The sequence below is a fragment of the Callionymus lyra genome, chromosome 5 (assembly GCF_982586985.1).
Source record: "Callionymus lyra chromosome 5, fCalLyr1.hap1.1, whole genome shotgun sequence".
In the NCBI taxonomy this organism is placed as follows: domain Eukaryota; kingdom Metazoa; phylum Chordata; class Actinopteri; order Syngnathiformes; family Callionymidae; genus Callionymus; species Callionymus lyra.
In genome coordinates this window covers 16,939,633-16,950,481 of record NC_141822.1, presented here as the reverse complement: position 1 = coordinate 16,950,481, position 10,849 = coordinate 16,939,633, and the positions used below count along the sequence as shown (strand labels likewise).

Sequence of the window (10,849 nt, the reverse complement as noted above, 5' to 3'; positions counted from 1 at the left end):
TTGATTTCGTAATTCGTACAGTATTCGTATAACAGTATTATCTAACATGTTTAGTTGTAGGAAACATATATACATCTATATATATCTCTTAACTTCTCAACTGTGTCCGGAATTGTTCTCTGTAACCTTGATGAGGCCTCAGAACGATCCCGATGCGTTTTAATCAGTTATTTTACGAGCACATCTGCAGAGATGAAGTCTAGCGTCGGAGAACATACAGTGGAAGTGTCAGCGAGAGGCACCAGAGAATCGATGCAGAGGTTTTTTTACCGAGATAATCTAACAGCAGCAGCTGTTACTGGCTACTCAGGACGTAGCATGCATGAAATAATAGCTGAAAAGAAATCTATTTCTCCGCTGGCAGAACTTCAGGCCGTAAGATTATGTTCAACCGAGTGGAATCACAGTGACATCAGTGAAAGTTACAATGAAACAGTCAAAACACGATGGGTGGAAGACAAAACTTCTCAGTTTTGAGATCAGCTTTTCTATTCATCCACTTGTTTTCTTTTCTTAAGTCAACCTCTGTATGTTTTTGGACCTTTAGAGGAAAGCTTGCCTCAAGCTGGAAGCAAACCATCAACCTTGTAGCTGTGAATGCACTGAGCTAAAATAATACTTTAAATTCTGGTTCTTACTTTCAGATCTATTCATGGTCAGGCTCCTCATTACATCACTGATCTGATCCAGCCTTATACTCGGGTACACTGAGGTCTGTGGATCAGAATCTACTGATAGTTCCTCGCACACAGTTCAGGACCAGAGGAGGGAAATCCTTCCAGACTGTTGCTCCTAAGCTTTGGAACAATCTTCCTCTCTCTCTGTGTTTGATGATCTACTGTCTCCTTTAAGAAACATCTTAAAACATTTTTATTTGTTCAGGCTTTTCCTTGATTTTCTGGAACCCCTGTGTTGTTCTCAGTTTTATCTTGACCTTTAAAGTATATACTTTATTGAATATTGTTTTGATTGTTCAAGCGCTTTGTGACCCTGGTCTGGAAAAGCGCTATATAAATACAAATTACTTACTTACTTACTTACAATAATCACAATGTAATATAAATAACATATTATTGAAATAGACTTCAACAACAAGTTAAAACTCCCCCTCAATAAACTCATCGATGTAAAGCTTTTTTGGAAACATGTATATTGTTATATACCGTAATGTGTAAAATGTTTTTTGCGATATCCATTATAACAGTTTTTTAAACAGGAAGCCAAATTTCTCTGCTTACAGATGATGTTTGACTTTCTTAAGATCAACTTTTAAAGAACTTAATGCACTTCACTTTTGTACAATTTAATTAAAAATAAAATGTTACAAAACGGTTGATATCGCATTTTTAATGTTTATTAAGTTGTGAATATGAGCAGAAACATCTCAAATATATGTGTATATAAATGTTATTTGCAACAGCTGGACACGTAAGAAATGAATGATGACAACGTAACTCACTTTTTTATTTTGGCAAAATGATTCAGTAGAAGTGAAACAAGGATTCGCGACTGTGAGGTGTGTGCGTGTGTGTGCGTGTGTGTGTGCGTGTGCGTGTGTGTGTGTGTGTGGGGGGGGGGGAGAGGCTGGACTTGGTCCGGTTCTGGTGTGTTCCTCCTCCTCCTCCTCACAGCGGACCAGCCTCAGCTGGGAGGCTGCAGCTGCCAGACTGAGATGGACTGAAGTCCAGCTCTTCACGGAGCTCCGTCCTCTGGTTCTGGTTCTGGTTCTGGTTCTGTCGCAGATGTGGGCGGCGGACGAGAGTCGGTCTGCAGGTATGATCCTCCGGTGCATCCGGTCTCCTCTGGACCTCCGGACATGGGGACGACACGGCTGCGAGCAGACACAGGTTCGTGAGGTGTGTTCGGGTGTGTGTGTGTGTGTGTGTGTGTGTGTGTGTGTGTGTGTGTGTGTGTGTGTGTGTGTGTGTGTGTGTGGGTGTGTGTGTGTGTGTGTGTGTGTGTGTGTGTGTTGCATGCGACGTGCACTTGTTGAGTGACACTCATCCTCATCCTCCTCACAAGAACCACAGACCCAACATGCTCTGTTCAGGTCAGTGATGGTGAACATGGGGTCACACAGGGTGACACGTCTCGTCTCCTGAATTTATAATAAAATAAAAACCTGAATCGTTAAGTTTGAAATGCAATTTGTATTTTATTAAAGCATTTTGTTCAGGTTATAATGAAATATATAAAATATAATAAGAATAGATTTAATAATAATATATATAGAGTATTAAACACATCCAGGTAGATCAATAGCATCAGGTGAAATTCAATATTAAACCCGATAAACGTGAATAAAAGAGAAATAAAAGGGTTTGTTGTTGATCGTAGATCTCGAGTGTTGAGCTGGACTGTCCTGATTCGGATTGTGTTTGATTCAAATATTGATGCTTGACCTTGTTTATTTTTTCTTTAATTTAAAATGTGTTTACTTTTCATTTACACTTGTAACAGCCTCGCCAGATTCATCATCTTGTTTTCTAAGAAATAGTTTTTAAAACATACTTTGTAAGAATTAGAGGGAAAAAGGGTTAAATGTCTATAGGACACTTACGGACCAACAACTACACACATACACACTTATGTGTAATCCTTTTTAATTGGGGAAAAAGAGAAAGGATTCGCCTCCAGCTTCATGCATAACAAAAATAAATAAATACTAAACCTATTCATAAACCATAAAAGAAGAATAAATATGTGTTTATAGTCTGAAAAGTTCTTAAACAGAGAGTATAACATGTGTGTCGGTTCAACAGTAGTTATCTTTGGTCTTTAGCTGGAAGAATCCCCATAATGTCATCCGTCTATGGGATTTTTTTTTTTCTTCTCCCATCTCGTTTCTGACATCTCGCCCCAAAGAAAAAGTCTTTCGAGTTCTGGTCTATTTTTGGTGTTTCGGTTTGACTGTGAGATGAAGCAGCTCTTGACAGATGATGCCCGTGCAGACGCATCAAAGTCAGACTCACTGACCGAGTCTTGAGAAGATATCTTTACACTTTTCATCTACGGCTCCTATAGTGTCTTGCTGTTTACAACGCAAGCTAGCAGGGATGAGGATCAGCACTTCAAATTCTGGTTATACTTTAAGTTGGAGCAGTTATGATGTAGAAAGATGAGTCAGCTGCAATATCGACTAAGTGTCACAAAAATGTCAACCTTATTCATCTTTGTATGATGATGAAATATTACAAACCATCATAGCACCGAGACTGTCTGAACCTCCACCATGAGGGGGTTTAGGCGTCTGAACCACTAGGGAACTAGTTAGCCGGATGTTATTGTTGAGTGTCAAAACCTGTTAAATTAAATGAAGTCTGTACAGTCGCATGATAGTAGATATGTTTTGGATAATTTTAGGTAATTTTGATCCAGTTTTTTTTTAGGTTATATTTGCCATTTCTGAAGTGATCTGAGCGCAGCAGCAGTTAGAAGCCATACAGGTCAAAGAAAAAATGATAGGATAATGAAAATCTAGACTGAACTACAACTACAAAATTGAACCAGCAGTAACTTTTCATACCATCAACCTTTTTTTATATATTGTGTTAAAACAATTTGTTGTTGAGTTATTTTGCTAACAGCCATTAACTCAACCTCCTTTTAAGAAAAAAAGAAAACAGATCAGTGTGAAAGTAATTTTGTAATTTTAAACTTCCTTGAACCTCATGATCCACATCAAACCCATGGCCCGGGGGCAAAATATTTATATATATTTTATATTTAATTTTAATGTAAGTGTCACGCCACGTTTCACATTAAAAGTAGATTAATGTTCATGTTGATATCCTGAACTATTAAGAATCAATGTTTAAGATAAGATAAGGAACAGAGATTATGGAATATACAGGAACTTCCAATAACAGTAAGACTTAGTTTGATGAGAATTAAATACTGTTAAAGACAGTTTAGTTTAGTCACTCATGACTAAGACTGCTCAAATATTTTGGCCTCTTATCTGATTAAGTTTGACACTTGTGTTATAATCTTTCAAATCTATCAAAGAATAGTTTAAAAAATGATAATAATGATTATAATAACACTTTAAGTTTGACCCTGTGTTACCTGTGTTTGTTGCCTCACTCCTTTCCTCCAGTTTGTCGCTGTTATCCTGCTGTCAGCAGTTTGTCGAGGTCCGCTTGGGTAATTAAAGTGGTTTCACTTCACAGCTAGGAATGAATGAATCGTACAATCTGTTTCTGGGGATTGTTTTCCTGCGGGAGGCGCCAGGAGGACACGCTGCCGTGTGTCCCGTCCTTGAAGGACGCAGATCCTGGACCACGAGGGTGAATCCACCGAGAGCGACAGAGAAAGTCAGGCCCTGGAAAGTGGAGCGAGATAGAAGAAGGAATATGTGTGGAAAATATGTTCCCGTGTAGCTCAAGTTCATCTAGTGTAAGGTTGTTATTGAGATATAATCATCTGAGAAGGACATTATTCTTGACCTCAGGTGACCTTGAGTGTGAGGTCATTGATATTTTTTCAACAGGTTTCAGAGTAGAGTCAACTCTGTCAGTCGGCTCGAGGGCTCAAACAAATAGTATTATATTCAATTTCAATTCAATTTTATTTAAAGTGTCTTATCATAACAAAGTTATCTCAAGACACTTTACAGTTGAAGTAAGACTATAGTTGATTAAGGAAAAACAGATCCCAGCAATTCAACAAAGAAAAAGTATATCTACAAATGTATGTATTAAAACTCTTTTAGCATTCACTTGTCTATTTATGTCTAACATAAATATAACATGTTAAAATTCTACTTTTTCTGTGTGGAGTTTGTATGTTCTCCCCGTGTTGCGGTGGGTTTACTCCGGGCACTCCGGTTTCCTCCCACAGTCCAAGAACATACAGAGGTTGATCGAGAACTTGGGGTAATTGTCCGTAGGTATGAGTGTGTGTGTGAATGGTTGTTAGTCTTTGGTGTCCTGTGACAGACTGCAGTCCTGTCCAGGGTGTCCCCCGCTTTGCACCTGGAGAAACTGGGTTAGGCTCCAGACCCCCTGTGGTTACCATAAGGGATGAATGAAAGAATAAAATGCGCTTGTTTTAAGTAAGTAAGTAAGTAAGTAAGTAATATTTATTTATATAGCGCTTTTCGAGACCAGGGTCACAAAGCGCTTATACAATCAAAACAATACTCAAAAAAGTACATACTTTAAAGATCAAGATAATACTGAGAACAACACAGGAGTTCCAGAATTTCAAGGAAAAGCCTGAACAAATAGAAACGTCTTAAGATGTTTCTTAAAGGAGTCAGTAGATCCATCAAACACAGAGGGAGAGGAAGATCGTTCCAAAGCTTAGGAGCAACAGCCTGAAAAGATTTCTCTCCTCTGGTCCTGAGTCGTGTGCGTGGAACCATAAGTAGATTCTGATCCACAGACCTCAGAGCCCGAGCTGGGGTGTAAGGCTGGATCAGATCAGTGATGTAAGGAGGAGCCTGACCATGAATAGATCTGAAAGTAAGAACCAGAATTTTAAAGTTGATCCTGAAAGAAACTGGAAGCCAGTGAAGAGTTTTAAGGATCGGAGAGATGTGAGTTCTTCTACTAGAGCGGGTCAGAATTCTCGCTGCAGAGTTCTGAATCAACTGCAGACGAGACAGATCCTACTTGTTAAGACATGAAAACAAACTGTTACAATAGTCCAGACGAGAAGAAACAATATGTTTCTTCAATGAAAAAAACATACTTATTCTCTGACGCCCATGTTGTTGTTCCCTACATATTAAATCTCTCCTTAACTTTGGCTCTTCATATCGGTTATAGTAGTCATTGTGGTCCCTCAGAAAGGGGAATGGGGGACCCCATCATTACATGAAAGATCCGGGTCGCTTTACAAATCATAATTACTTTTTTAGTTTTTCTTAATTTTGTATATTCCTGTGTTTTTCCTTGATTTGTATGTTGATGTATTATGTAAACTGTCTGCATCTTTGTTGAGGACTAGAGATGGAAAGTAGCATTGTGCTAAATCTGGTGCCGCCATCTTTTTAATGTAACTGCACATTGTCCTTTTAGATAAACTGAAATGAATGAATGGACTTACTTAGCGAGTTTGAATGACTCGATGGCAAGATAAAGTAGATCTTCAGTTTGGAGGAATCATTATCATGCATGCACTTACTTGAATATATGTCATCTTTGTGTTAAAGCATGACAATTGTTATTATGTCGTGAAGACAGTCCACGATTGCATGTGAGACTCTTGATCTTGAACTTCTGCTCGCTGCCATCTCGAACAAATCCAAAATACTCATTTGTTGTTTTGCCGGTGACATTAAACTTTGATGCTCTCAAAGGCAAATTTGTTGACGATATGAATGTTTTAAAAAGTCTGGAATCTCCGAGGAGCTCATCATGGAGACAACACAACCCATAATGAAGCGGAGAACATTGTTTACTGGCGGCGCAGCAGTCGCAGGCACTCAGTGTTCCTCATAGAACTGTGGCTGGGAATTTGGTTGTTTATGCCCCTAATGTGAAGTTGAATTGATGTGTTTCTTTGCTGAACTGGAAGGAAGAATGGGGAAGAATGCTGAAGAGAAAAACAATATAGATATCTGCAGAACAGACATCTCGTAAATCAGACACATTAAAGTGTTTCCTCGCCATAATAAACTCTTACACTTCTTTTATCCGTCTTTGAAAAGAAAATAACTGTAAGTCATATAAGATAATAAAAAGTTTTGGGGTGTTTGGTTATTCCACCTGCAAATCTTAATCCGTTCCACTTAAGTAGATGAGATGAATATCAAGTCTCAGTTATTAAGAATCTGCTGAATCATACGAGTCGGACAGACGCGTGCAGCCGTCATAATAGCTGAAGATGTTCGTGCACGACCACGAGGCACAAGATAAATGAACGTATCTTATCTGTCATCCTCCGCTGCTTCCCCGCTGTCAGGCCGTTTCACCTTCTGCTGATTAAATCCTGGAGCCATCTCAAGGTGCCATCGTTCTCGACGCTCCAGTCTGCCTCACCTTTAATGAGATCTTGTGCCTCCACCTCCAGCCTGCCACCAAATCACCCCCGCCGTCTTCTCAAACAAGCCCCATGAAGTCGCCGCGGTGCCCAAAGGTTGAGGCGAGCTGATTGTTCTGCTCGGAATCGTGCGACCCGACGGGTTTGATGCATTTTTAATTAAATCTCAGATTCAGAGCATTAACTTCTTGCTGTGGTTGTTTAAATGGAAACTTTCCAAACAAACAAGTCTGCAGCTGAAGATCATCGAGGTTGATCTGAAGTGACAGCGTCAGTACAAACATTTTCTTTAGCTGCATTACTGGGAAGTCTTAGGAGGACCAGGACGAGGAAGAGGAAGAAGAAGAGGAAGAGGAAGAGGAAGAGGGAAAGGAAGAGGAAGAGGAAGAGGAAGAGGAAGAGGAAGAGGAAGAGGAAGAGGAAGAGGAAGAGGAAGAGGAAGAGGAAAGGAAGAGGAAGAGGAAGAGGAAGAGGAAGAGAAGGAGGAAGTTTGACAACTGTTTTAATCACATGTTGTTTTCCATATTGATGCTTAACCCTTGTGTTATCTCAGGGTCCACCACTGCATATGTACAACACAAGGGATAGCAAAAACACATTTATTTCACCTTGACCCTGAGATAACACAAGGGTTAAACCATTTTTTTCTGCCCACTGTGGTCAGGACATTTAATAACAACTCTGTGTATTATTCTGTACTAATATTTGATTTGATTTGATTGATTATATCAGTGATATTTTATCGTTGTATTGATTATCAAAATTTCTATTAATTTTCTTAGACACTTTATCCCTTATGGGGTATGCGGGGGTGCTGGAGCCTATCCCAGTTTCATTGGGCTAGAGACAGAGGACACCCTGGACAGGACAACAGTCTGTTGAAGGGCACACAAAGACAGCCAACCACTCACACACTCATACCTACTGACGATTTCCCCAAGTTTTCAATCAACCTCTGTATGTTTTTTGGACTTTCGGAGTAAACCTACGCAACATCACGCTAACCACTGCGCCACCGTGCGCCCTGTTTTAATAAATCAATGATATTTTTTTGTTGTATTGACTGTCATTGTATTTATTATTGTTTTGCAGAAAATATAACACAATAAATTAGAGACATTGCCATAGAGTAACATAAATAATAAATAATAAATAATAAATAATAAATAATAAATAATAAATAATAAATAATAAATAATAAATAATAAATAATACAAAATATAAAATACAAAATACAAAATACAAAATACAAAATACAAAATACAAAATACAAAATAAAATAAATAAAACTAAAATGACCTGGACAGTAGACGGGTAGAAAAAGTTCTTAAACCGGGAGGTTCTGGTCCTTATCGATCTCAGTCTCTTTCCTGTTGTTTTATTTGACACAGTTTCTTTGACTCCCACAGACCATCCAGTCCATCTGAAGGCTGGGGGCCAGGCCACTAAGAAGAGGATGCCCCAGCGCCCCCTGTGGGAGCTGCAGTGTCACTGTCTGGCCCGCGCTACAAGCCTCTGTTTCTGGACGATGGAGGGAGAGCCCTTCACCTCTTCCCTTCACTCTCTTCTGCAGTCCGCCGGGGGTCACTTCGTGGCCCTCTCCTCGTCCTCCTCTTCGTCCTCGTCCATCACTGCCATGTCCTTCGAGCAGAAGACGACCTTCGCCCTGGTCATCCTGCTCTTCGTCTTCCTCCTCATCCTCATCGTGAGATGCTTCAGAATCCTGCTGGATCCGTACCGGAGCATGCCGACGTCCACCTGGGCCGACGGGCTGGACGGTTTGGAGAAGGGCCAGTTCGATTACACCCTGGCTTGAGAGACACACACTGGGGACTACACACTACACACTACACAACACTGAGCTCATTTGTACTCACACACGTTTGAGCAACACCAGAAAATATTCTGCTATGTTGACTCTTAGACTGGAGCCTCTGCTTTCTGACTTGATACTTTTGATTCGTAAATTGTCCAACATTGTGTACATAAACAGTCACACACCTAACATGGTGAACTCCAACATACAGAATTTGGCACAATATATAGTTGTCCCACATTTGCCAAAGAAACACACAAGTTGACACAAGTTTTTTTTTAACGGTCTCGTTCCAAGTCTGTGTGTCTTCCTGGAGGATCTCGTCCACGCTGGTCTACATCCTACAACTGAAGTTGAACAATCCATGATGGTTTGATAACGTGTCTAAAAACATTTGAACCATTCATGACATTCCCACAGATCTTTTGTTACCTTCACAAGTTGAAGGATAAAAGCGTTTCAATGCCTGGTTACTAGTAGACGATTCAACTCGGACAGTTTTTTGATGAGTTCTTTAAGATGAAGAGGAGTGAGTAACAGGACCCTGACTTCTTCTTTCATTTAGCAAAAGATTCTTTTAGATCTGACCGTGTGAGGTGAAGAAAATCCCGTGAATGGAGATGAGGCTCAATCAAACTTTAATGCTTCCTGCTGAGCAGTTTCCACATACTTGAGGTCAAACCGGGACACGGATATTGAGATGAATCCTGATCCTGACGGTAGCACTTTACACGCAGAGATATCTTTTATACAATATTTTACATTTAATCCCTCTTCCTCTTCTTCTAAAGCAGCTCCTGTGTTCCAGGTAAGCAGTGGTCAGCACCTATTCAGATGGCGACTAGAGATTGTGTAACTTGTGTGGCCGATCCAGATACGACACAACATGCAGTTGACATTCTGATAATAGTCGCTTCATTTGTGACAACACAAGTAAAAAATATTCAAGAGTGTAACAATAAAGAGATTTTAAAATGTTATTAATAGATCAAACATGTTTTTTTATTCTTAATATCTTGTTTAATATTGTGCATTTTACTTTTAGACCTTTAAAAATGTAACTTAAACATCAAAAGGTTTCACCCAGAGCCAAACATTCATCCATTCGCTGACTGGAGTCTGTCCCAGTTACTTCGGGTGAGAGGCGGGGGACACCCTGAACAGCTTGCCAGAGTCACCTGACACAAAGAGACAATTTAGAGTCTTAATCGACCTCTGTATGATTTTGCGGGAGGAAACCGAATGACTCAAACTTCATGGTTTAAACATGAAACTCTATCGTTTGATATGTTTGAGGCTGGAATGACTTCTGTCTCGTCGTTAACGTCTTCATCAAGATTCAAACTACCAACTGTTGCTGTGTTCGTGCAGCATCGTGTGACCGTCTCTCGCTTGAAAGAAGGAGGACATGAAGGCGGTTGACTTGAGAGACAGACATGTCTGTGTCTCACTGCTGCAGAGACTGTTTTAACATGAATAATTTGACGCTTCGTGCACGTTAGACGTGACGCAGCAGTTAGTGCTTCCTAAATATTTAAGCATATCTTTTTTTTTTCTTGCGTTGTGCTCCTCCAGTGGTCGTGGTTTTCTACCTGAGACACAATTGTCTTCTCCGAGCCGACAGTGTAGAGCCGTGAACAATGACCGACGCCACTGTTGAAGAAGAATATCTGCCCTTGTCGAGCCGTGAAGGTCACATGTGTGACTCTGTGTCCGCTGAACTACTGAAGCCAGACTGAATAAACTGTTTCACATTCAAGACTTTCACGAGTCATTGTCGCACTTTAACAAGACAAATAACATTCAGGTAGGTTTGAGATTAAGACAAAACTAATCAAATCACATTCAATTTTGATTAGTCATCATGGAGATTAAATAAAAGATGTTTGTTTTAGTGTATTACCTGCACCAAGGAGGTCATGTGAAAAATTGTGAACAAAACACATGTAAATGTAATTAGAAATGTTGATTCCGGGACAAGAACATTTTTATTTTTCATAGTGAAGGTTTATTCGTCTAACCCTTACTATCAGAATCAGAAGC

The 10,849-nt window shown here is 39.8% G+C and overlaps 1 protein-coding gene across 1 annotated transcript; it reads left to right on the top strand.

The window, feature by feature from the left end:
* The first annotated feature begins 1,673 nt into the window (after positions 1-1,673).
* Positions 1,674-9,274, top strand: ctxn3 (cortexin 3). The gene is made up of 2 exons (XM_087792494.1): positions 1,674-1,847; positions 8,400-9,274. The coding sequence occupies exons 1-2, from the start codon at positions 1,817-1,819 to the stop codon at positions 8,804-8,806; spliced, it is 438 nt and encodes a 145-aa protein (XP_087648620.1). The 5' UTR covers positions 1,674-1,816; the 3' UTR covers positions 8,807-9,274.
* The last annotated feature ends 1,575 nt before the right edge of the window (positions 9,275-10,849 follow it).

Excerpts from the sequence above, each read along its gene's own strand:
- ctxn3 (XM_087792494.1), top strand. The coding sequence starts at position 1,817 with ATGGGGACGACACGGCTGCGAGCAGACACAG. Across the intron at positions 1,848-8,399 it reads ACGGCTGCGAGCAGACACAG|ACCATCCAGTCCATCTGAAG; the intron begins GTTCGTGAGGTG and ends TGACTCCCACAG.